This window comes from Nematostella vectensis, chromosome 14, assembly GCF_932526225.1.
Source record: "Nematostella vectensis chromosome 14, jaNemVect1.1, whole genome shotgun sequence".
NCBI lineage: Eukaryota > Metazoa > Cnidaria > Anthozoa > Actiniaria > Edwardsiidae > Nematostella > Nematostella vectensis.
The window spans coordinates 11,119,288-11,147,104 of NC_064047.1; the positions used below are offsets into that span (position 1 = coordinate 11,119,288).

Below are 27,817 nucleotides of genomic sequence, written 5' to 3' on the forward strand. Positions count from 1 at the left end.
TCTTTAGTTTTTTTTTCTTTTTCGGAAAAAGGGATTTCGGGTTATTGGGATTCCAGTGGCACAGGGGATAAGATAGCCCAACAATAAGCACGACTTCAGTGCCCGTGGTAGAGCACAACGGTACCCTCCGGTTATTAAGCTCCTGTCAATCAAAACTGTTGTCATACTAGTCTTCATATGTGTCTGGTTGCCTGGGTAACGCGCGTCTCACGTAAGCTAAGTGGGGTATTTGGCATGCGCAACATAAAGAGTTCAGATGTTTGGTGTTTACATCCACCCAAGATAAAACAAATACTTTCGTAGCTGATCAGGGTTGTAATAAGCGAACGTGTGCTAGCAGTACTATCACTCACCCCTTCACTCCACAACTAAAATTAAGAAAATAATACGCATTTTTTGAATATTAACTCCAGCCAACATGGGCTGTAGGGCAAGAAGGGTGTCATATAGCCGGTACCTTAAGAGTTCTCTGACGTCCTTTCAAAGTTCAACAAGTTCAACTGAAACTACTCCCTTGAAAATAAAAATAATATCACAAACAAACGTCATTGGTACAATATTAAAAAAAGAGTTCTTATTTTCTTTCCGGGAGTTAAATGGAAATTGATAAAATCTTCTTTATTTATTTTTTATTATTCTTTAAAGATGACTAAAAACTGTTAAAGATAAAAATATAAGATTAAAAAAAAATAATGATAATAATTAAAACTATATTCCAATTCCAATGCTTCCAAAGACGCATGGACAGACCTTTCTGATCTTGCCGACTCACCCTTAGATAATTATATGTTTTAAGTTAATAAAACAAATGAAATCGACTTAATAACCCCAGATAAACATCTAGCGCCACGTTTAATTTAACAAGTTAATGAGAACTAATTACAGTTGCTTACAGTCAGAACTTCTGCCGCAGATCTCTAAATCTTTGAGGGGGTTTTGTAGCCGGCCGGTCTAGTACCAGCTAACACGGGTCCTTATGGGTTATACACAATACATCGATCTTGAATATCAACACAGCGTGCAGAGTCTTTTCTTTCACAAACCCCCTCGGGCGTATTTAATGGTGTTGTAGGAATCTATTGAATTTCCTAACTTATAATGAGTTTGAGGTTTTATGGAATTTGTAAATGAAGCTCGAGTATTAGTTTTTGTTAGGAAGGAAATGGCAACTTGAGAAGTCGTGGCTTGACGACCTTATGGTGTTTGCATTTGAGCGCAGTTTTCCACGTGTTCGGGTACGTAAAAAAAGAAAATAATAATAAGTTATTAAGCTAAGGTTGGTCAGAATTTTAGCTATTCTATGTTTGGTTATCATTACTTTAATATTTGTCTTTAACGAGCTTTTCGTGCCCACCCTTGTGCCAAGAAGCTCAATGTTGCTACTAAGCACTCAATTGGTCTAGAAGAACGATTCCAAATTTCAATCCAGGCCTATGTAATGTTGGGCCTGTATAAAGTTAGACTGCCTTTAGAGTGGTTCTTATATAGAGCTGCCAAACCGAGCTTATTCCTTCTTTGCAAGGAACACGGCGCCTTTGATAACAGAGTGGTACCTTACCCCCTGACCTACCATGATGGTCGCCTTAAAGGATAACATGTTATAAGCCTGAAAAACTAGTAGCCATCACAGACTGTAGAGATCACGTTAATCGGTGTTTATATTTATGTTTATTTGCAGAATTGTAAGGGTGAATCTAGTTTGGATTGCCTGGCCGCTTAATAGAGGTAATTAATAGGGTCAAAATTACACCTGAGGCCGTAATGGTGATAATGGCCGCTTTAATGGAGGTGGTCGCTTAAACAAGAAAAACATACAGTGTTTGGGTGAATTTCCCGGGACCCGTTATTCGTAATTTATAACTCTTAGCAAGTTGGGGCTGAATAGTCTTCTTGTGGTGCAAAGACAAGGGGAGAGGGAAATACATTAAGTAAATAAGAGCGGAGAGAAAGGAGGGGGAAGGAGGCGAGTCGAGACTTGGAAGAAGCGAAGAAATATTCGCTAAAGAGAAATAAACGCAAAATTGTTTGAGTTATCGGGGACTCTAGTTGTCTTTGTAAAAAATCCAAGGAATTTCGATCTCAGTTAGATAAAACGCGGAGCTCGGGTTATCTAAGATTGTGCTTTAGTGGGGTTTGACTGGGTACATTGACAACGAGTCAGCGGCTACACGAAAGGCCTCTAACAACCCCATTCTCGGGGTCTTGTGGGTAATTTTCAAATGGCGTCTAACTGACGAATACGCCATCTTGAAAATTACCCAGAAGACCCTGGGAACGAGAACTGGTCTTAACCGCAGTAATGTTTGTTGTGATAAAAATACAAATCTCATTTCGACTATTTTGTCTTATTATTAGCGGGAGAGCTATCTGTGGGGCTTTTAATCCTTGGCTAGCGATAATACAGATTTTGCTCCGCTTGGCAATTTACAATATTGGATGCACATACATAGAGCGATAGGCCGACCGAATATGCTTTATAAAGGAGCGTAAGACCACGAACTCCCGACCTAGAAAGTCTCACCTTATAGTTATCCAGTTTCTTAATGTTTTATTTCGTGTTTCAGTGCCTCTTATTTGCAACCAGATAGATACGTACGCGCCCACAGCAATCGCGTGCGTGTGGAGTTCAAACCCACGAAAGATATCAGCCCTTATTATAATTCCATTTGCACTTAGCAATAACTAATACAATAACCTAGCGACGAGGAAATGATCTAGACCGTGTATCGTAAATTAAATTACGATAGCTTGGATTTTTTTAGGAACAACAATTGTCATAATAATTGTTATAAGCGAACAACAATTGTTGCGTATTTGTTCAGATTTTATCATCCAAATCTTGCATTTATTCCAGTGTCTCAATTTGATGCCATTAGAAAACCAAACCCTAATGGTAAAAAGATAAAATAGAAAGATATACCCACAATTAATACACGATACTTTAAAATTTCTAGTCATTGCAATTGTGTTTGCTGTTAGAATTCTAATAGTCCACTTCATGACGAATTAGTGGTGCTTGAGTCAAGGCAAGAGCCTTATTTCTGTAACACCCCGTCAGTGCATCATTCCGGCACGACTCGTGCTTGCTAGTGAATATTTAATAATGATTTCCTAAATAACCCAAAATGTCAACAGACATTATTGAGGGAAGAAAGACGCACTAGACAATACTCAGTGTTAAGTCACCATCACATGCTGTGAAGCACACTTTTTTCTAATTCAATGCGCACTGTTATTCCACTTCTTCATATTCCACATAGCCTTTCTTCATAACAGTCATTCACAACTGGCTGGGGAACTCGAAGACACGCTATTTCGGCGGTAAGTCAAGCTTGTTTTTGTTTCAATGTCTATTTATCTTTGTTTTTCGTCACGGTTCAAACCATGGGTTTGTTAGAGGCTTTGTTTTTTACTTGGGCATATAGCTTCAGGCCTTAGATTTTATCATCGTGACATAGACTGTTGAAGTAAATTCTTCGTCGTCGATGAAATGCTGTTTTCTGTAGTATCAATGGGCGCACACTCGTAGTTCAAGAACGCTAGTTTAACTTTCTCATGAAATGCTTTTTCAAATAACTTTTTTTGTAAATAGAAATAAAATCCGATTGAAGAAAAGGAGGGAAGTCCGAATAGTCAAAATTTATGGTTATTTTTCAGTCTCTCGGGATTTTTTCACTCAATTGTATAAAAACACGGCGTGCAACGGACGATATAATACAAAATTTAAAAAAAACAGCATTATATTTAAATAATTCGTTTTATTTTTTAATATAAAAAATGGTTGGGACAGAAATAAAGGTGTTTTCAGCTTTACGTATAAATAAACTTTGATCACCGTTATGGGGTATCTGATACGTGTAAAAGCTCTTTTGATTCTACCGTGAAATTTTATTTAATTTTCGCATTTCACCTGGCGTATTTGCCTCGACTATTCTCTTTGAGGTTCCACCGCGTTTATGCAAATCAAACTTACTCCCACTATTTCCGTTGACAGCTCTATTGCAATATAACAATTTATTACCTATTCTCTAGTGATGGAGTCTTCACGAGTGTTGCAAGGCTATAAGTCGTTCACTTTTTGTTCGCTGCTCTTGAGAGAGACCTGTTGGACACAATCGAACCCCTGCTGTTATAGCAATTCTCCACGCGAGGGTTTTCATCACGAATTATTTCGTTATCTGGTTATCAAATAGTTAATTAAGTAAGGGTGACTTCGCTCCAATGGATCGTACTATTTTCGTGTGTGTGTGTGTGTCTGTTTAAAGGAAGCTAGGATAGCTCTGAGAACGTTATTTCTAAGCAACTATTAACTTAATGAAATTTGATAAAATTAATCCGATAAAATCTAGATGTACAATGCAAGGTTAATGTTAATGAGGGATAATGTACAAAATACGAAATATGAAGAGGAAAGAAGAAAGACAGGCAAACTAAAAAATGCAGAAGAGGAAAGAAAAAGTAATAGGGAATAGTGAAAAGTTGTAGCCAAAATAACCGCAGCTAATAATCAACATAAGCAAACTTGTGCTAACAACTTCTATGGTTTAGATTTCTTAGTAGATAAGATAGATAATTTAATGAGATTTTAGATAGATGATGGGTAACTGCTTTTTTAGTAGTGAACCATTAAACAATTTTTGTATTACTTTTGTACATTTCATATCGTCTTGATTAAAAAATATATTATATTATCATTGTTTTATTCCGTAATGTCTTAGCCTGCGATTACGCCTACAAGTAGCAAACGAATGGCTGAATCGAGGTCTATAAAAGCCATGTTTGAAGCCACATTTAAAAGGATCCTATAGCTCATCAATTCTAGATTTATTCTTATTTTCGCTTAATTTGCATATTTAATTAATTCCCAAGAGGTAATTAAATGGTCACTTCTAACCGCTCGGTGAGTTTCGTGTGTTTTTATTAAGAGTTTCTCACAAAACCTAAAAACCACTTACTGTGAGCTTGGACCTAGTCCCTAACGTTTTAAAATATCAAAGGTCCCCCGCGCGCTCGTCCCAGGCTCTTTTAGACCATTAAAAAAAACCGACAGCCATTGATTGATATGATCCTCAAGCATCTGAGTTTTAGTTTTGCATTCTAGCCTTTCCGCGCGTTTCATTTTTTTCTCGTAAATGAAAGTTTTCTATTTTTTAATCGTGCACTCTGGCTGGCTGGTCAATTTGTTAAAAGGAGAATTTGTCCGGTCGCTTAGTGTTTCAATCTATACATAGCGGACAAAAGCACCAAACTTGGAACAAAGATAGCCAAGAGGATGCTAATTAATATTGAGACCGGTGCCCACCGGTAACACTTGAGGATTTCGTGTAATAACGGAATAAAAATTAGAAAAAAGCGTCCATCACGGGCTTCCTGTGGTGAAATTTAAAAGACCTTGTATTTCCAAAACTAAGGCGAAATATCTGATTGTTTTATTCTAGTAGGGGAAATATAACGCTATTTGTTAATATTTCAAGATAAAACTGTCGTCAGCTGCATTAAAACGCTTTATCTAAGAGAAAATGTTTTCAAGGCTAGACCCAATCCCCCTCACGGTTATCCAGGTTGGCGGCTTATATTGGCATAGAATACGCTGTAAGTACCTCATAAAATCGCGTATTTTAGGTGAAAAAAAGCTCATACTCCATGTATCAAGGACTTACAATTTCAATAACCTACTAAGTATGAACTTTTGTCTTGAATTTTTAAATTCAAGACAAAATACATTTAAAAATGTATTTCTTCCAAATCTGCGATTCTCGCAATTATCGGGTATTTTGACGTTGGCTAAAAAGAGGTAGAGCTGGATTTAATAGGGGGCTTTGTAAATGTAAGTCAACTAGACACCACAGAACAACGAGATGCTTTAGACATGCCTTCTCAATCAAAGTAATTAGTTTGTGAATCTTTTTTTGAGAATATTAAAGGATTTAGATGTTCTGCAGAAGAAACACCTGTAGAAACTCTTTGTCGCAAATAGCGCAAAATGGCACAAGAATTGTCACAAATTTGCGGTATTAATGCTCGAAAGCCTTTAAGAACGAAAAAAAGGTGACTAGAAGAGGAACTGCGAAAAAAACAGTGCTTATTTCTCCCTACGTGTGCATTATAGTGACGAGGTTGAACGTATCGCATGCTTTTAACAGGATAGCAACCAACCTCCAACGAATCGCCGCAGCAATAGAGGACTATGTTATTAACTTAAAGATGTCCTAATGATGACCTCAGGGATGTAAAAAGCCGTGGAGCATAAGTAAAGGAAAGGTCTCCAGAAAGCGAGAGAGGATGATAGAAAAAAGTGTACTACACAGCTCTGAGAGCTTTTGTCAGGCTTATAGAATATAATATATTATCAGAATATATAAGTGGAAGCTGTTGAAAATGGAACGTACCTTTGTTGTGATGTCCAAGCTCCACAATGCGCATGAGACAAGCTTGGGAGATTTCGGGAATGAGAAATCCTTTAACCGATTTTTACTAGTTTTAAAGGGTTTTTCTAAGGCGCACGATCAGTGATCGGCGGACCGTTATTGTAATAAAGGGAAAAAAGTCATTCTGAAAAAACTGAAAGAGACTTTTCAGAATGATGCGCGTACGCTAGCTTGTGTGCAGGGTCCGCTGGGATTTTTCTTCCTAACAGAAGATTTTTCCTTCGACGGTGCTATAAACAAGTGTACAAAAACTCCAGTGTCAACGGTACTAGCGTCAAACCTGACGTAAGCCAGAATTATTCTATGTATGTTATAAACGGTCAGATGGTTTTGAGCGCCATATCCGTAAACGCCAGCCACCACTGCCGATCTATATACTGGCCGCTTTGGCCCGTAATTAGAGCGAGGCTCTCGCCTCGGTAAGAATTGTGATAATTTGATTTAAAAAATAACATAGGGCCGTAATGGAAAGATAAACAAATGATCCGAGTTGTCATGGTATATTTTATCAACGCACAACAGGCTATGAAAAATCTCCCTCACCGGTAGCTGACTTTTTCCTGGTGACGGGCCTATTAATTACAGCCGCACTAGTTGAATCAAAGCTCTGTAACCCTTAATATAATGCTTAGACAGCTAGCACCACCTGTTGTGCGTATTTGATGGACGGAAATCAGTCATATTATTATTGTATTTGTATGTTAGCAAGAGCGATGTAAGAAAAGGCCGCGCGCAGCCTGGGTTCCAGTAGATTTCCTTCTTCTTCAAATGTAGCTTTTTATAGCTATTTATACGTTATTTTGTTCGGAATTACATAGAGTACAGCTTAAATGATAGAAATCGTTTTCAAATATGTGCATTTTTATCTTTTTTGCCTCATGAAAAGGTATGAAAATCTCACCACAGGGTACCCGCAACACAGATTTCTAAAAAAAGAATTGCTCTTTATCTATGGGTCCGCAAATGGTACCGGTGGGCACTGGTCTCAATATTAATTACCATCTCATAGGCTATAATTATACCAAGTTTGGTGCTTTTGTCCGCTGTGTATAGATTGAGCTCTTTTTGTGCGCTAAGCGACCCGACTAAATAGAGGAGACTGGATTGTAAAGGGGAGTAGTAAGGCATGGAGTTTAGAGAGCAAAAGAAAAAGAAAACGAGAAACCACTGACCTTGTAAAACCCGACCTGGCGGATTTATACCCTTCTTGGTCTGGTGGATTGTTGCCCGGATACCTGCTGAGTTTTCAGACTCCTGTTTTAAGAGCTTTCCTTTACCTGAGTTTTCATAGTTTCCCTGGTAAAATGTAAAATTTTACTGTGGCCTGGTGTAAATACATTGTTACCGACCTAGTGAAAAATTTGCCAACCTTGTAAGCTTTTTATGGGAAACCTGCCGGGAAATTACCACTCGTCAGGTCTGATAGAGGGGTGTAAAATGATAGTAACGAGTGTGCGGCGCTAGTGGACTGGGGTTCTCTAATGATAAAGCCACTCTATCGTGAATAAACTGATGCGTTTAGAACAAACGGATGCGGTTTTAAAGAGATAATTGTACTTGAACGCCGTCATTTTACGCGCCGTAGCAAGAGACACAGAGCACTCAAACCGGAAAAAAATTTGAAGCATACCTCTTCAAATACCGGAAGTTTATGCACAACCATAAAGAGCAGGATATGATAATCGGAAAAAGAGCATTTAGCATTTGAAGTTGGTACGATTTACCGGCAATCTGTCATTCCTAGCGCGCAGATGTGTTGTAGCCCCCGCGGTCTAAAGTGACAATTGCAATCATTTGTGACACAAACTTCTTGGTCTCTTGATAGCTCACTCTTGATGACCCACTCGAGCTGCTCACGACTCTCCGTCACGGGCTCGCTATAGATGCCAAATATAGGGGACTTCTGCGTTTCTTAAGGTACGTATCTTTTGTTTTAAAGTGTTGCCTAGATTGGTGCATTTGTGTGTGTGTTTTAGCTGCATACGTGTATGAATAACGATCAAAGGAGCTATCTGTATTCTATCTGCTGGTCTGAAATAGATATTGTTATCACTGCTCGGCGCTCGCGCCACCGATGGTTATCACATCTACGAAGCCACACTCTAAGCTTTTTCCTTTACCTTAGAATCGTCTAAGCAAGCATAGATGTTGTACAAACACTCCCTTCACTAAGTACAATAATAACACAATTCATCAATTACTAGAAATAATAGGTATAAACGGCAATTGTTTTTCGTTAGATCATCGCTAGAGATATGACACCTCGTCCCCGCTGACCCCATCTCTCATAAGTTTATCAAGTGAATTAGGAGCGAATAGGTTTTTTCAGAGAGTCATTAACGAGTCGCCATTACAAACCATAAAGTTAATCCAACCTCCAAGCTTCTCATCATTTAAATATTTTCACGATCATCTTTGAGAATTATTCGCAATAATCACTTTATTAGCTGGTGTCTCTGTTATGTGTTGAGAGGAGGGGATGAGGGTCAAAAAGCTAGAATTCCGAGTTGTTCTATTTCAACACAGCAAGTGGAAAACAAGGTTTGGGGGGGGGGGGGATTGGTGACTGTCTGCGCTTCCCCTGATGGATTTCTGGTGCAGTTATTGCTTCATCCAGCCCTTTTGCGTTTACTTTCTATCTCTCTACATCCTTGTATAGGCTGTCTAGACCCGCAATCCGGTATCCAATCAGGTTACGACGGCTGGAAAAAATTATTATCACCTTAATATCTTTTTTCCTTTTCATGCATGAAACCCAAAAAAGAATCTCGGAAATCTCGGGTTGATAACTCTGCTACGCGCCGTCCCGTGGACTTGCGGGATAAAATTGGAGGATAGAAAGCCCCTCTCCTCCCTAATTGGCTGACAGCACTCCATGTCCTATTGCAGAGTAGACTTAGCTTTCCGCAAAGGTCATGATGTTCCATTACAGGAAAAAGCAATATAAAGGTAAAACGATCGAGCGGACGGACGGTTTCTCTACATGTATCAGTATGTATAACTTACATATATCTTGTTTAACAACGTGAAGGGAGTAAAACACCTCCTAAAACATAATAAAACAAGCTTTCAATGATGAAATGTCATGGAGGGTAGGCGAGGCGCTTATTCGAGGGAGGCGCTTATTTATATTGTACCCTTATTATTTATATTGTACTCTTATTATTTATATTGTACTCTTAGACGAGGCGCTTATTCGATGGAGGCGCTTATTTATATTCTACTCTTATTATTTATATATATACTCTTAAACGAGGCGCTTAATATATGGAGACGCTTATCTATATTTTTACTCTTAGACGAGGCGCTTATTCGATGGAGAAGATTATTCGATGGAATATATTTTTACTCTTAGTCGAGGCGCTTATTCAAGCAATCAGGTTAAGTTCGTATCTTATGTTTATACTTTCTGTGTTAGATCATGCTGCTTCTTATACCGTGGTTACACTAGAGCTTCCAACCCAGGTTCTATAATTGGCTAACTGGGGTTGAAATTATATATGTGACTGACTCTGTTTATTTGATGCGTGATTCGTGTCGTGATATTGCCCGCGTATTCGCTTCATTTAGCTAGTTCTCATGGTTTAGCCAGTTCTTGTCCAAAAATAATCCGGTGTCTGGCTGTTGACCTCTGCACACGGAGTAATTAACGAAGGCAGATTTGGGATTAATTAGTGTTTATAATTCGCTTTCCTGGGGTGATTATAATATCCCGCGGTCTTCGCTGTTTAGAGATAAGACGCAACAAAGCCATCAGTGTTTTGGTATGCCTGTGTATAATCCCATAATCATTCTATTCTTTAAATGCACGTTGGACACCAAGGCTCATTATGCAGTGCGAGCCTTCATAAATAAAAGCATTGCTTTATACTAAAGGGTCGACCATTTAGCCTTAGAGTGGGGGGGGGGCGAGCAGGATTCAGCTTCAAGGGGCTTTCTCTCGGATGCGTATTAGACTCGCATTTTCTTTTTTAATCGCCCTTAGTCGGTACAGCTCTTGTGGTGGAATTCGAGACTCATCTTTTAATTGCTTTGTAATGCGTAAATCTCGTAAACTTTTCATATAGGCACTAACTCTTTACAATTTTACGCAAACTCGGCTCGTGGTCGCCATTTTGCTTCCCCTGACTGATCGTTTGCGGTCGATCAAAATTAAAGCGTAACCCGCCGCATGGCTAAATCAACAAGCGAACCGCTCTAGACTGGCTCATACGGGAGACCAAGGGAGGGAAGCGTACGTGGGCGCTAGGGCGGCGCGGAAACGAGTCGAGAGGAGGTGTTTGTACTGGTGATGTCAGCAAGGTGTTGGATTGGTTGGTACCACGTGATGCGCGGGTGGGGCGGATACATGTGATGGGACTAAAAGCGGCAATTGCATGCACTAGTTAACTTCCGGAGGGCCGAAAGAAGCCTCAACCGATAAGAGACAAAATAATCTATTACAATCTGTGCTATTTAACAAGTCATCCGCTCTAAATTGTCAGTCACATCCTCAAAGAAACTTTCAGAAGACACACTGTTTTCCGTTAAAAATCATCGGAATTGTTACGTAATGACAGGAAGTAAACTGGTGACATCGTCGCTTTCGTTCTCCTGAAAGAGCTGTGAGCATGAAAACAAATTTCGAAAGGGATTATTAGAACAAGTTTTAATTCAATTGATTTATGGAATTGAGAGCCAAGAAATATCGTTCAAGCACAGCGACGCACAAATATTTCTAATGTATGGTAGATGCAAGAAAGAAAAAGATTTTAAACATTATTTTAAACATTTTAAAAGAAAATAGAGAACATTGAACACGGCGAAAATAGTTTATAGAAACGTTTAAAAAAACGCTTGCATTTTATATATACATACATATATGTATGGCGAAGAGTTGCTTCAATTCTATATCATTGAGTTATAAAATATTCTAAAAGCAGTATTTTCAGAGGCCTTTGTTGTTTGGGCAGAAATGACTTTTGCCATCTTTTTGTGGGTTTGTGCCAATAGGGTTTACCCCCTCTAAAGAAGTCTAAACCACTTGAAGATGCCTTCAGGACGCTCTCTGTCACAAGACAGATGAGAATACTGGTCAAAGAAAAACATTAAATTTCAACAAAAACACAAGTGATTTTTCCACAATCAAATCTTCAGACCGATGAAAAAAAAAAGATCTAAAACTTTCATGATATTGCTCGGCGTTTCCTCGACTGCGAGAATTAGACGTACTCTCTGTTGGGGGTTTGTACGGATGACACCAGTTTCGTCTGTCTGTAGTGAAAGGAAAGATAACAGACCGTCGGCCTCGGGCTAAAACTGACGCGACAAACGGTGCTCACGAAAACGAAGAGAAAGCAATCACTTGTTGCAATGAGGGTGATGTGTAGGACTCGCACTGAAAGCACAAATTGTCAGCTTCTGACTCAAGCTTGCCCACTGAGAAGCTGTGTGATAGCAGGAATACTCCAGACATAACAAGGAATACATTAACTGAAAATCAACAGAGAATTGGATGCAAATGTTAATAATGTAGTTTTTTTTCCAAATAAGAAATTGAAAATTACGTTACAGAAGTAAAGCCAAAAATTGATAAATAAATACATTTTATGGATAGATAAATAAATACAAAAACAAACAGCATATGGACCTGATTCGACAAAGTCAAAAAGAAAAGAAAACCAAAATATCAAATATGCGTTTGTCCGTGGAGCTAAAACCTAGGCCACTACCAAAAGGTTGAAGATTATTTCGGCAACGCCATCTAAACAGATACCAGAAGCGACCACACATTAATAGAAATGCAATAACCTGGTTCCTAGTTGTGTCTTAGTCGGCGTTACGCCACGCACAGCTCCATTTCTGAATTGAAAAAAACAGCGAGGTTTTTCAACGCTAGTGTTTCTTTGGCATTATGTGTTGCTATAGTGATGTCGTCATCATGTACAGCACGCTCTCTGAGACACAATAAACGCTAACAATGCTGAAATGTACCCGACTCGTTAAAAAACCAGACACCTGCGGTTTTAAATATTTTGTAAACTCATGCGTTTAAACCGCTTTCTGACTTCCATCATATTCAAACGAAACTGGTATTTGGTGCTTTTTATTGGTCAGAGCCTTGAAGAGAGATGGCGTGATGGACAACTAAGAATCCAGGCTGGTACACACCCTTGGCGAACAAAAAGTGGGAAATTTCTTATTAAGGAATCTTTAAATACTATGCCTTTTTCATATGGTACCTATGACTGCGAACCCCCTCGGCCAATCCTGGGAACGCGCCTGGAATCCGCTTCAAGGATTTCGAATGACGAAAGCCGGCAGAATGCGATTTAGCTATCGGAAATCTTCGGCGAGAGCTCGCAGAATACTGCAAACGGCAGTACTGCTACAATTTATGCATAAACGATAACTGCAAACGGCAGTAATGCTTCAGCTTATGCATAAATGATAACTGCAAACGACAGTACTGCTACAATTTATGCATAAACGATAACTGCAAACGGCAGTAATGCTTCAACTTATGGATAAATGATACAGCTTCGTTGCTTGCTAAAGAGAACACATTTCTATTGAAAGCCAGTATCAAACGAGTACTGGGGGATGGGGCGTGGCATAGATCAAAGATGGAACAAGTGATAACTTAAAAGACTCAAGACCTCCAATCTCGCAAAAAAAAAGTCTGAAAGATTAGAATTGATTTTTGAAGAGCATGAGGATTTGGTAGGGGCAGGGGTAGGGGGAGTTTCTTTGTGGCGGATTCGTTGTTTTTCCGTGGATTTCCTTTTATAACTTGCAATTTTGATGGTCTATTCACTTAGGCTGGAATCACGTCATATTTTTTCCAGCGTTTTCATGTCAGTTAATTTTGTTTATTTTATGTCAGTTAATTTTGTTTATTTCTAATGATACTGTTGATTGCCTGAGGAATATGTAAAAATAAAAATTAAAAATTGCCTGAGAAAAATGTAAAATCGTGAAGATTCTTGAATATCGGAAAGACATTTTTTTGGCGGCCCAGGGGTGCTCGCGCCAATAGCTCACACCTAAAAATGCGCGGTTATCCAAGCATCCCGATATTTTCATGAGGAAATCGAGAGCACTTAGCATTTTTACGAAGGCAAACATAGGAGTATATTGAAGGGGGCCGAAGACTCTATCTCTAGATTTCCGTGATGTATTCACTTAACAATTTTTAATTCACATCGCTCTAAGGTAAAATGCAAGGATTTTGCGCCGTTCTAGTGCGAAATGGATGTTTTATTTGTTTCCTTTCGCGTTAATAATAAGCTTTTGAAACAATTTTAGTGTTTATAAATTACCGTAAGAAAAAACCGGCCTAGTAATCACTCCAATCGAAGATGTGAAAAAAAGATTATGCAAGTCAAGCAAGATTTGGATCTCGATAATTATTTTGAATCAAAATCTCGAAAGATTATAAGATTCTCATGTTTTAAAAACTCAACGGTTCAAAATGTAATTAATTAGGATATGTTACACCAAACATCTACTATGTTTTTTCCGCAAAAACGCCCAAATTATGGTCAATTCTCGGGAAGTCTATGAATAGAAGCCACAAAAGCCGCCGCAATGAAGACATGACAGAAATGGCAATATTGTCTGTGTATCTTTGACTAAATGATGTCGTTAACTAGATAGAAGTACAGTTCAGACAGTCCAATTTAGCTCGCTTCATTTGAACTTCAAGTTTACCATTATTACCGATTGCTATTTGGGTCAGGTTACCAAGAAACACTTAATCTTAAGAGGCGATAACACACTCAACTAAAGTCTGCAATCCCGGTAATTATCCTTTCGTTCTTTTTGTCCTTAAAAGCGCCTTTTATAATGTGAATAGCATACTCTCAAAGCCCTTTGTGAAGCGCTAGTATAGACGATGTCTTGTGCTTACGTCTACGGAGAACTCCCAGCTTTAAGTGCATAAGTCGCAATTATTCGCAAGTCCTCAAACTTGATCTTAATATTCTAAACAGCACTCCGAACAGCTGATAGGAAACTCATCGAAACGTAAACAAACGTGGTGCGTCCATTAAACGATTATAAGCTACCATATCGCAGTGAAAACTAACCGTATTGTTTTCACCAATTCGCAGCGCGTAGAACTCAAGGTAATTGAACTCGCCGCGTTAACACGTCTTGAATAGTTAGTGATTGGGCGCTGCGAAGACTCCAACAATCCATTCACCGGGACTTAAGGCTGCATTAACACAAACCGTTTAATCAATTCCCCCGCAGAGATCACTTCACCGCCATCATTTATAAAGAGTTGAAAGCGTTTTTATTGTAAACATATCTTTCAACCATTCCATATCTCAAACTTTCAGTTTTATCTATCAATCTCGCGCGTTTTTGCCTTGAAACTCCAAAGTATTTATTTTTCGAAAATAAACGGAATTATATGACACAAACAGTCTCAATCAATTGTATAGCAAAATTCTGCCCGCAGCGTTTTAGATTCCTACAATTGAGACACATTTCCAGATACATACAATCAAGAAGAGAAGTTTTTGAATAAAACTAAGTCTCGAGTACATCCGTGTTTGTATTTCTTTTCAGTGTGTTTTTGTGCTAGTTGGCTCAGGCGCAATTGCGCGCTTTGTGTCTCCCTCGCGCGCATCATTGTGTAGTGCTATATCCGCGCAGGTGGTTGTGGTTGGAATATTACAACATAAACCACAGGCCAAGTTCTAGCGCTCGTTCCATGTAATTCCGCCTAGTTAGTAACAAATCAACCAAGCTGCTTAACACTTACCTATGAATTGCTAACTTGGTTTTTATAGGAGATTGGATTTCGCAATGTAAATAGAGAAAAGGGGCGACTTGGCTAATGTCAGAGAGGGACGCGTGTATGTGAGACTTATCATGGCTCCCATTCAAGAATCGGTAAGTTTACATCCTGCGATCTATTACAGTATACTTCACAGCTATTTTACAATTTAACCTTACTTATACTGTTGAACTTTTATGCTGATCTTTTTTGTTGTGTTATTATTTTCAGGTGAATGTCTTGTTCGCCGGTTTTGTTTTTCTGCTCTCAGCGAAAGCGGCATGTAAGTACGATTTCCCATTTTTCCATATCCCAAAATTTTGAAAAAATAAGCCATAATTCAGCAAGGTTAATGTTCCTTTTTAAGGGAGGTTTAATATCAGTGTTTTGGTATTCATTACAGTTTTTGAAATAAAATCTCAAAATCATAATGGTCTACATAGCACAGATATGACTACAGAAATATAATACGGTAAATTTTTGATAATTTCTTGTGAATGCTAGGACATATTTCTACAATAGAAGGATACTCCAGTGTTTTTAACGGAGAAATGGCTTGTTTTCTCCCCGCTGTAATTTACTGCTTTCAAAGTACTGACAAAAAAGTCCTTTTCACAAGTACTAGGATTTAATAATTTAAGATGTGGGGTCGAATTTACTATCTATGAATATTCCACAAAACCATCTGTCTGTATGGTAAATTTTCTTCTCGGCCTGTTTTCAGTTTAAAAGAATGTGGATATAATTGTTGATAGAAAACACTACCGAGCTCATTAAGTTCTAAATTCGAAGATAGATATACCGCTGTGAATAACTGTACACATCTCGCTCTCAGCAAATCGGAATAAGTGCTACCAGTTCATGAGTACACAAGCGAAGACTCCCATATTTCATACGCTGCTTGTTAGTTTTTCGCACGTCGGAAATTCCCATTATAATTCCCCAAGCTGTTTCTAATGAATTTTTGTCCCTTTCTTCAATGTTTCCCTAAAAGTTTAATTATACCCAAAATTCGTTATTTTCAAGCTCTTAAATTGTGCTTTCTAATAAGAAGAAACAACTACGGTGATGTTTAATCCAAACAATTTTCGTATTTTAGGCGAGTAGATATTTGCAGACTCAAAAGATGCCGCCTTTCGAGGAGTTATTTTTCTAATCTATTGCATTCAGTCCAGTTACTTACCTTCAAAGCAAATCAAAGCAAATGGTCTTACTCTATTTTCAAAACAAATACCACCGTTATCAGCTTTATCTACTCGGCCTAGCAAAGCTAAGCGGATTTTTGTGTGTGCATTGGAATTATATATTTCCAACTAAGGCAAAGATAATGAAATCTTCTAAAAGTCTTAGTGGAAATCCTTTAGGAATATAACAGGAAGAAAGTTCAGTGGGTTTCGTCATTATAAAGTGGGCAATACGATTTTTTTTAATCTTACGCTCGGGGAATTTTCCATCTGGGCTAATTTTGTCTCTCCTGGCACGAAGAACATTATTACAGCATAAAATAACTAAAAAATATAGGATCACTGCTTTATAAAAGAAAGTTTATCCCCTCATCAAAATGTTTATATAGAAATTAGGAAAATATACGTTTATTCATTTGAAGTAGACAATATCGGGAACGACGCACCCTATTTTCTCCATATTTGGTCAATCTTATGTGACTACAAAAAGGGGTAAATATATGTGTCAGAAGATATGTGCACCCGAGAATATTTTTCATTTTTTCACCATTTTTTGGCAATGCCACTACTATTAATTTTACATTTTGGGCCGAGCCAAGTAGAAACTTTTCGTTCCATTATTTCGATTTTATTCTTATACTCAAACGAGAAAAAGATTCATTACACAGACAGTTAACTCTTCCACCACAAACCAGTAGACACCACAAATTCTAATAAGTTTCATTCGCTATGCAATTTGAAGAGCATTCCCTGCCCTCGACCGATAATAGCGATAAGAAGCGGTGAGAGATGTTAATCACTGATTCTACAAAGATCCATACAATCTAAAAACCAACAAAAAGTCGCAGGACATAACGACTCAGGTTTTCCATGTCAGGAAGCGTTGTTTTAGATTTACAGACGATAAGTTTTTTATGAAGTAGCAACTATTTTATGTTTTACGTACTTTATTATTTAAAAGTGGAGGTGTTTCGCGCTACTGTTTTGCCATAAGTTGGCTTTGCGTGAAGATAAAAACTTAAACTTCGCGCGAAAATCGCGATAGCAGCGTTGCGCAAAGTTTCCCACCAAATAACGACTGAAAATGTAATGCTACCTCAAGTAACATTTGTTTCATTAAAAAAGGAAACATATCAAGCGAGTTTTTCGTTTATTTTCCCGTCGTTTTCTTTTCTTGTAAAACCTCAGCGCCGTTGTACACCATGTTGAGAGTTGCTGCAAGATAGTTCGCCACCATTTCCTTTCTTTTGTGGCGGACAGCCGAGCGAAGGGGGGGCCAAGGCTAGCCGATGTTTTCCCTCCAGCTGGTCACGTGCTGTTAGGACTTTTTTCCTCCCTCCGTCATCTCTCAATTGCCGCCATTTTAGATCATCATCACAAAAATGGGGGACAACGGTGATGTTTGCGCCGTTTGCTAGCATACGTGACACTCTGCCGGTACCCGCTGGTCAGAGAAACGCGTAATGCGGGCGGGGGGTAAGATGCTACCCTCGCTGCGCATGCGTAATTTGGAGATTAACTAAGCTTAAAGGTAGCCCGTCGTTAGATTAGAGATTGCCAAACGATCGCCGCGCACGGAATAGAGAAGAAAAAGAGAAAGAAAAATCTTATCCATCTATATTTTTTTAGTAGATCTTGATCGAGAACGTGTTTTTTCCCAATTCATTCTTATAATTCCGCTTTGCGGGTTTGCTAGACCTACATATCCATATGTTGACGCCATTAATGTATATTAACCTAATTTTTTATATGCTATATTTAGCCCCGTTTTCTCTATGCTCGTCTCTACAGCTTATCAATTATTACTAATGTTATCTCTGTCACGATAAGAGTATGAGTAAATAGGAATCATTAGTAATGATCATAAAACCGCAGATAACAAAATAACCCTGGCAAAAACTACTGTACACAACAACAAACGATGCTCTGCCCTCGTGCTACATTTTTATATACGCCAGGGGAATCTATTTATTCGTAGTTTTGGGGGGTGATCCCTAGTCCAACAGGTTTCTATCTTTTTATGTGACGATGACTAGGTATTTTTTTTTAAATTTGCGAGGTCGACGCTCATTTAAGCCCTTTCAGTTTATGCCCGTCTCTTTTTCCTTGTCCCTTCATATCATTTTCTGTCTGTCGGTTTCTAAGTGCCTAACCAGGTTTTCTGACGAGAGTCATAGAAATATTTGCAAATATTGCGACTGAAGAGAAGCGGTAGTGGCGTGTCTTCGCTTAATCCGCTCTTTAGAGCTTTGCACTTGTAGCACAATGTAGCCATGGGGGCTACTTTAAAACATGTGGGAGGAGGGGTGGCGTGCGCGCGCTTTCTGTACTCCTGTAGCTACGTGTCTATTGCGCGCTGATGGCTTCGCTTGTTAAAGCCGCATTGTCACCAGTTCACTTCCGGAGGTCCGACGGAAACCTCAACCGTTAAAAGACAAAAGAATCTATTAAAATCTGAGATATTTATCAGGCCATCCGCTCTAAATTATCAATCACATCCTCGAAGAAACTTGCAATAGACACACTGCTTTCAATATTTTGAAATATTTTTCGCGTTTTCCGTTAAAAATCATCGGAGATTGTTACGTAATCGACTGGAAGTAAACTGGTGACAATGAGGCTTTAAGCAATGTAGGCTACCCACATTTATGAAGGAAGGAAGGGAAAAGGGGGTGTGTGCGCGTTCTCCAGTCTCGTAGCAATTTCTCTGTTGCTTTCCAAATGGCAATGTAGGCTTCCATTATACCCGAATCCGTCGCCGCGCGACCGCTGAGAATTCGAATCCATCTCTCGTCTTGAAAATGAAAACCATCACTTGGTCTAGACCATTGGTTGACTACGCGCTATCCCAAAACGAGAAAAGGATTTTCTTATTCTCCGAGGTCGCGCAACAACAAATTTGGCTATAAACATGTAGGGGAAAAGGAAGGGTCCGCGTGGGCTGTTTCTCCTCGCCTGTTGCCGTGACGTTTTGTGTTTGGAAATGCTGTTTCCCACTATAACGAAATGAGTGCGGTTTCTAAAACACGTCAGCAATTATAGTCCTTTAAATCCACCTGTGGTTTATATCCACTACGGCGATCTCTTTTTTCCCTATTTACTATAGCTATTTCAAGTTGCTATCTATTACTATCAAAAATCCCTCGAAAAAAAAATTTCTTCAGTTTCATGACATAACAATTGAATAACAATTTCCTTGACCTTTGCAATTTTTTTAGTATATACAGACAACTTTGAGATATTTTCAGAGTAAGCGGCTTTAAAAAAAAGTACAATCAACCAAGTGATGTTGACGAAAACGACTTCTGCCATCTAAGATCTACTCATTGAACTTATTATCAACCGGCCATTTTTTGACAGATGTTTTTAAAAGTGCTTCCTTTCCTACCTACTTAAGATATATCCAAATCCTCTCTCCCAGCACTGAAACATGAAATGAGTTGATATGTACATAAAAGGCATCAACATCGACAATTAATTTTGAGCAAAAATTAACTTTGACATAAAAACAAATGTTTTCTTAATCAAACGCAGCCATTTGAAGTACGGCTCGGAACGCTAGTTCAGAGAAAAAATAACAATAATACAGTCTTGGCAAAAATGGCAAAACATAATGTCCATTATTCTAAGCTAAAATTAAAACTTGATTGAAGCATACGTCTTTTTGTGCATCTAATGGCACACTCAAGTATTCTAAAGCTTTGTCAAAAACTGTGAGTTTTTGGCCTCGCGAGGCAGTGAGCGAAGTGCACGCGTGAAGTTTTACTCACCGTGTACGCCGGGCTTAACCGCGCGCGTGAGGGCTATTATTCTAACATCCTCATCCTGATTTTGCGTTTTAAAGGCCGTTAATTTGCTTTCATCGACTTAAGTATTTGACGCGTTGTCTTGTGTTTCAGTTGGCGCCGAGAACATCGAATACCAGAACGCTGTCACGTGCGAGGGAAACAACTTGAGCCTGCGATGCGTGAATGCGTCCTATGGCATCGTGATACACAGAGCGACATACGGCCGCACGAAGCAAGGTACATACTTCATGTACCTAGTTACTTTTGTAACTCCTACCAACCCCCTATCATGTAAAAAACGAATTTCCCGTAGTTTTCCGTGGTATCTACTCTTATACACAACGACATCCGTCATCTCATGATCAAAATATTGTGGAGATACTGGACGCGTGTACAATTTACCGTGATATTTTAGCAAATCGAGAGCTGTCGATATTTAGCAGCATATTGTTGATAATTCCCAAGTAAAACTAACTAAAATTACAATTTTATAGTGTATAGAGAGAAGAAAAAACATTCAATACCGACAACAAAGCTCAATTCAGATTGCTTTGCCCTTTCTCAACGAATAGATATAATACTTTGAACTCAGTAGGTCCACAATTTGCTGGGTTATTTGAACATATTATTAACTTTCAGGAATTTAGTCCATCATTTGTTGCGCCGCAAAATGTAATCTTGACGCGAAATGTTAGAACCCAAAATGTATAGAGGTTATTTGCCGGATGGGAGGTCCGTATCGTGAAATACCGTATTTACAAGGCCGTTGTCACGGTATTTCACGATACGAACCGACCTTAACCCGGTAACTTTTTTTTTTCAGCGCCAGCGAAAACATATTGTGAGCGAGCAGCGCGCGCAAAATATCGATTCTCGGACCTAGGGCAGATATAGGAATCTCCGGACCGCTCTATTAGCCAATCAGAATGCAGGATTTGTTACCGTGACCGCTAAAAAAATAACATAAATTATTTAACGCGAAATGTAATAACATCAAATAATGACTAAAAGCTTATAAACCGATAGCTAAAAGCTATACTAAGAAAATAGACGCTAGCATGTAGTGACCAACCGTTGTGGTAGTCCATCTCGAATCGACATTTCTGTCAGCAACCTTGGGATGGCGAATCCCCCCTAAATCATGGTCTATAAAGCTGAGATACTGTGAGCTTTTGGTTTTGGTTGTAAACTAGTAGCAATAAATGCAAAGAGAAAGCAAATGCCAACTGCAGACTAGGCCCCTATTATTGAATTAGGCAATTTCTAGTCCGAATTTATTTGCCCCCTGGACTTTGTCAATTCTCAAACTAAATCTGGAATAATGTCACACCGACCAACAAATATCTCTGGAAGCCAGGAGGCAAGAACAATGCACTTTCAAGTCGCACTGCCTTTCTTTCACTAAACGATCCTTCCGTTTGTTTCTACGTGCTAACATCTCATCTTTTTCCTAATATTAGTAGAACTTTTAACTATTAAGTCAATAGATGTTATTATTGCATTTTGCTTCATTATATTTCGCGTTAAGTATTTCATAACATTTTTCGTTGAAAAGTAATTACTTTTCCCGGTAAACATTTATTACATTTTGCGTTAAAAGTTATAATATTTTGCGTTAAGATTACATTTTGCGTTGAAAGTCATTACATTTCGCGTTAAGATTACATTTTGCGGCGTAACACCTTTCCCGACTGCCGGGCATATAGCCACTGCGTTTACGGTTTTTCCCAACACGTTACCCATGACTCTTTGCAGGCAAGGTGGTGTGTAATTACCAAGGGAGTGAAGGTGACTATCAGTATTTCTGCGGCGAGAATGACGTCACACGGAGTCTAAATTACGTGTGCGGAAAGAACAAGAAGAAATGCGAGGCAAGGGTGGGCAAAACTCTCTTCGGGTCACCATGTGGCCCGGGAATCACGAAAGCCTATCTTACGGTCATATACTCCTGTGGTAAGTAGAGACGAGTGGGACTGGAAAAAACCCTGGGAGACCCGTCTCGTAGGAGACTGGGACAGCCACTCATTTTGTAGATAATTATATGTATCACTGTTGCGCCGTATTAATGACAAGATTATTGGAACGATCAAACATATGCTCGAAAGAAAGGTACATGTCATATCATAAATCAAGGTTGAAAAAAGTATGGTGTACGCCTCTGTTAAAAAAAGTAGTAATTGCGACTACTTCCCTAGCTTGTCTACCCCACGCCTACACAGATCATCCAGGTATTCTACTGCTTATTGTCTGTAGTCTTTCTATTTATACTGTAAATCAAATGGTCTATCAAATGGTCTATCGTCTATTAAATGGTCTATCAGATGGTCTATCAAATGTTATCCCGTGCAAGCACCGCTGACAAAGCACCCAGCATTGCTGGCACAGCAAGACTCACGCTGTGTGCACACCATGTTGTGAGGTGTGGAGAAGTAGTTGAACGACATTTCTATTGTTTTATTGTTGTTGTTGTTGTTGTTGTTGCTGCTGCTGCTACTGTTGTCGTTGTCGTTGCCGTTGCTGCTGCCGTTGTTGTTGTTGTTGTTGTTGTTGTTGTTGTTGTTGTTGTTGTTGTTGTTGTTGTTGTTGTTGTTGTTGTTGTTGTTGTTGTTGTTGTTGTTGTTGTCAACCGCGAGTACCAGCAGCGAATGCAAGTTGGTGTTTGCATAGGACTCATGTCAGCCCAGTGAATAAAGTCCCTCTACACGAGCAATTTTAAGTTGACATATATATATTGACCGAGAATTGTCACATAAAAATTGCTGGCCCAACACACACGACCAACTATAGTTATCAACTAAAAACTGTCAACTAAAATTGCTCGCGTGAATGGATCGCTAGCGACATAACGACATAGGTGCGGGCTGTTTTGTGTTGTTATGTTCAAGTGTGTACATCCGCGACATAACACGATGACATCGACATGAGACATGGACATAACCACATTAGAGAAAGATTTGATTGTTTTCAAACCTTTTTTTTTTGCTCTTATGTGGTTATGTCGCGCAACGTTTGCACCACGCTAATAAAAGCTATTCAAGTGTTGCACTTGTAATAATATGAATATTAAATGATGTATTGGAAATGTACAAATGCCCAACCTGATGGTAAATTGTTTAACGTTATTTTTTTCATTTTTTTGCAGTGAAAAGAAAAAGAAAAAAACGCCCAAAAACCACAATCAGACCGGAAGACTCAACTCCATCCACACAAGCTACGCTAAGCACACTAAGAACTTTAACCACCTCAAATGGTTCATCTGTAAATAACACATTCAATAACGCTTCCCATGTGGGTGGCACGTCCGGTAAAAGTGGACACACTACGCATGCGTCAACAGTACCTACGTCACAAGCTATCCCGGATGATAATGTGGTGTTGGGGCAAAGGGGGCGTGGCAAGAGTGACGTCTTTCTGTCAATCATTATGTGGTTCATTTTCGTGAAAGGTCAGTAAAAACAAGATGCAAAGTTTGAAATAAATAATGGTTCTGGGCCTAATGTTTGATACAGTAGAGTGCTGATAATACAAACCTAGCTTTCTTCGCAGGCATCTCAATGCAATCTCTGAATTTTTCTCATGTTACATCCACAGATAACTTCACGGCCTTCATGAAGGTGTTCATGATAAGCATGGCGACTGCGACCGGGATCTTCACATTATTATTCGCTATCTTCAGCGTTCGCTCTTACCTGCGAGCTCGGCGAAAAGAAACCGAAGTCAAACTGAATGGAGGCCCCTTGCACATCACACACACTGATACTGTAAACACTATACGGGAATGCAGCAAAGACATGTCTGATTCGGACAGAAACTCCTTTCCGCCCCCGCCACCTGCATTGGCACCTTTACCAGATGACGTCATATATCCCAGTCCTACCTCGACTATCTCTTGCTCCAGGCCCCCTCCGCCACCCAAGCGCGGGTATTCAACAGACGATATGGGGAGAATGGGGCTAGACACGCCCAAGTATAAACATGCTCCTCTACAAAGGTCGATAAGCTTACGGACGAAGGAGAACTACGCAAAGGAGCTCAGATTTGAAAAGTAAGTAAACTGATAGGATTTATTAATGCAAGAATTTCAAAATCAAAACAAGACCATTTCTTTATCGGCTGACACCAGCGGAGTTAGGGCGGATAGTTTATGATTTGTGATTTTGGTCAAATTGACAGTGAGTGAAGTTTGCTGTCTCGTTCGTTTTTAGGGGGAGTAAGGGGTTTGCTGTGATGCGGTTTTAAGTTTTGGATATTTTGTTGCGATTTTGATATTTCTTAACGTTTTGCGTTTTAATGCGTTTTTGTTTGCGGTTTTGCGGTTGCGGTTTTGCGGTTTCCGTAGCTCCTCCCCTCTCGTATTGTTTTACAACAGTACAATCTTCCTTCCCCCCCGTTAATAAATCAGTATTGCGTTTCTGCAAGTAGGACGGCAAACGATAAAAAAAAAAACATTAGGACACCACAAGAATCCTGAAACGTTTGATCGAATTTCAGGTTGCCTGATATCGATGGCTATAGAGATATCCAAGCGGTTATAATACAGCGAAATAACGGCTCGACAATGTACATGAACCCTATGTACGAGAATGGTGTGCTCGTTAGGGAAGCAAAGATGTGACGTCACATGCATAGACTACCAATATGCCAAGGGCCTTCTGGGATATCCTCGTCTGTATAATTGATGACCGCGTGATCTTCACTCTCTTTGAGATAAAGGGTCAATGGGAATATCTAATGGGCTCGTCCCCGGTGTAAGAACCTGTGATTTGCGTCGCAAAGTCTGTTTTTGTTTGATAGAACGAATTATGATGAAAACAGAGCTGAATACAAAGGTGTAATCTGGGAATGGCTCTTACACCGGGGTAAAGCCGTCTATTGCGAAGTCGCCGACATGTTGTTGAGTAGAAATGGCTTCCCCGACCATTAAATGAATCGACATCACGTTGCTATGATTTCTTGTACTGGTTAATCAAGTTTATTACACGCTGTGCCGATGTCATGTCGGCTTTCGACGCTAATGTAAATGGCCTCTTGATTAAACCAAAGCCACGTTGGCAGTTCTTTTTGTCGATCAAAAAGGTTACCATGGTTACTGTAATTGTGGCTATTGGGGCACATTGCCATCGTTGATTATTTTATTATTCTTGTCAATCAAAAAGGTAACTATGGTTACTGTCACTTGTAGCTTGTCAATCGAAAACAAACTATAGTTACTGCTTATCGCTATAAGAGAACACAAAGTTGCCGTTCTTTTTATTTTGTTATGTTACTGTATTTATTTTGTTTTTCACGATAACAAAAAACCGCATACACAGAGAGGGGATATAAGAAGCAACATGAATAGGTCACGGGCGATTTGATTTATTATTTCATTGATTTTTTTATATTACACAAATAGAGTGATGCCATAAGGGTTGCAAAAAAATTACTAGAGCTTCACCCCTTAGTAGGGTAGTGTGAAAAAAATGTTCCGGGGTGCCTTAAAAGTGCCGTAAAAGTGTAACGCTTATTTGAGAATATTACTCGAATGTATAACGTGTGTATATAGTGTGTATAACAGGAATCATCTCATAAGAAAAAAAATATAAAAGAAATCTGTCATCCGCCATTTTTTCATCCTAGTAAAATACCAAGTGTGAGATAGCGTCCATTTCCTTCGGCTGATTTAGAGGGAACTATTGTGATCGATTGAATTTGCTTAAAATGGAATATAAACCTTTGTTTTTAGATCGTTGTTTCGAGATTTCTTTACATGATTTATCTTTCAATATGGAATACAAAAGATGTGGCAGACAAGGGAACATAAGCAAAGCCATGTGCTAAACTGTTATATAAGGGATGATATCTTCCCACCTCCTATGGTTGGCGAAAAACTTTAAAACAACTGTTAATATTGTACAGAGTGTCGATTATACGTAGCATTGCTGGTGAGGAGGATCATCTGCAATTTCGAAAAACAAAATACATAAAAATACGTCGAGAATTACAAATGCCTTTATCAATGTGTCAATGAGTGTCAATGTATATAACTTTTGATAATTGTGTGCACAGGTACTTCTGAACGTCCTGGCACGAAAGACTAACCACCATAGCCGTAACAGGCCTCGAATTATTGGGGAAGGGGTGGCATGACACAGAAACATTAAGAAACAATGGGGGCACAGCCACGCCCCTACGGGTTATTTCCTTATAATATTTTAAAATATTGAGGGGGCACGTACCCCCAGTGCCCTACCCCCTGTTACGGCCCTTCTAACTACCCCCGATGTAGAGAACCAAGTTTTCCATCCCAGAACAAATCTGGTCTGAACCCCGTTTTGCGTGGGAGGAGAAGCCTATTCGCCATTCTAACGCTGCGTGGAGAATTGGGCCTAGTTGATAAGCGAACAGAGCATGCTGGAACGATGGCGTCGAACGATGCCTTCACGACGCCATGTTAAATTGCGCCCCCTGAAATCGCCCAGGATGCTATTCGCTTATCACCTCCACCCAACCCCACGGAAGAATGGCTGGTACCACTGAGCTATCGGGCCGGTTGAAATATGAGTTTTCTTTCTTTTGACAGTTCTGATAAAAAGTTACTTTACTTACGTATTACATAAAAAAGAATATAGGAACGTTTTCGCCATCAGGCTACAGAACACGGTGAAGTTTTCTTGACAAAAGACCCCCTACACCCATATATTTGTCACAACTTGCTCGCTTGCTTACTCACCGCCTTCTTACTGGAGGAGCAAAGGCCATAGACCACAAATCTCCATCCTATACCATTTTATACATCTTTTTCTATTTCACTCCACCCTTCATCTCCTTTTATAATCTCACAACATTTATGCCATATGTCATGACGGTTGTCCACTGGATGACACATGTGTGTCACGCATCTTGAATCGCATGATGCGGCTCACGCATTCTATGGTATCGGGCATTTGACCACTGTCACGCAATAGGAGAATAAATGGGGCTGATAACTCTGTCACTCAGGTAGCGAAATTCCGCCTCATGACAAACCATATGGTCGTGCAATGACCTGTCACACACTTTGAATGACAGCCTAAGCTACCTTTCAATTAAAATCATTCTTTTTACAACATCTTTAAACTCAAATTCTATGAAGTTTCTTGCGTGACGATGTTAGAAGAAGTTATTTGCGTGACCCTGTTAGAAGAAGTTTCTGGGGTGACAATGGTAGAAGAATTTTCTTGTGTGACGCTGTTAGACGAAGCTTTTTGCGTAACGTTTATAGAATAAATTTCTTGCGTGACGCTGTAAGAAGAAATTTCTTGCATGACGCTGTAACAAGAACATATCAATCAATCTTGTTTTGAAAACTGTCCTATTTGAACCTCGCTTGGTCAATTCCTTATAAGGACACTACATACCGTATATGAAGTCTGCTTCAATTATTTTCTCGCTTTTTTGTCGCCCTAGGGCCGTGTACGTCGAGAATTTCCACGTAAACTTGCAAAAATTCGTGTCTACCGTTGCGATTTTGTAGGCCGCCATTTTGAAACAGGCCCAGGTCTTAGCGTTTTAAAGTGTCACAGGTTTCCCGCATGTTCGCCCCGGGCTCTTGTAGACCATTTTAGAAAAATGGTGCCAGAGGATGCTTAGAAAGGCTGTTGCGCATGCGTACTGACATAATCAACAGTT

General features: G+C 39.3%; 1 protein-coding gene and 1 long non-coding RNA gene across 5 annotated transcripts; one reads left to right on the forward strand and one right to left on the reverse strand.

Annotated features, from left to right (window-relative positions):
• Positions 1 to 1,097: 1,097 nt before the first annotated feature.
• Positions 1,098 to 26,150, forward strand: LOC5513786. Of its 4 annotated transcripts, XM_048721960.1 has the most exons (12): positions 1,098 to 1,235; positions 1,679 to 1,725; positions 3,261 to 3,321; positions 8,254 to 8,345; positions 9,318 to 9,377; positions 15,209 to 15,311; positions 15,427 to 15,478; positions 20,279 to 20,404; positions 21,923 to 22,120; positions 23,310 to 23,612; positions 23,759 to 24,212; positions 24,659 to 26,150. In XM_048721960.1, exons 6-12 carry the CDS (start codon positions 15,291 to 15,293, stop codon positions 24,780 to 24,782), a joined length of 1,278 nt encoding a protein of 425 aa, XP_048577917.1. In that variant the 5' UTR covers positions 1,098 to 1,235; positions 1,679 to 1,725; positions 3,261 to 3,321; positions 8,254 to 8,345; positions 9,318 to 9,377; positions 15,209 to 15,290; the 3' UTR covers positions 24,783 to 26,150. The 4 variants fall into 4 exon arrangements, with proteins under 4 accessions (XP_048577917.1, XP_032239234.2, XP_032239235.2 ...); XM_032383343.2 differs by lacking the exon at positions 3,261 to 3,321; XM_032383344.2 differs by lacking the exons at positions 3,261 to 3,321; positions 9,318 to 9,377.
• Positions 25,506 to 27,683, reverse strand: LOC116619044. The gene is made up of 3 exons (XR_004296477.2): positions 27,547 to 27,683; positions 26,880 to 27,457; positions 25,506 to 26,105 (listed from the first exon to the last, which is right to left on the reverse strand). It is a non-coding gene; the product is annotated as an uncharacterized LOC116619044 (long non-coding RNA).
• Between the last annotated feature and the right edge of the window lie 134 nt (positions 27,684 to 27,817).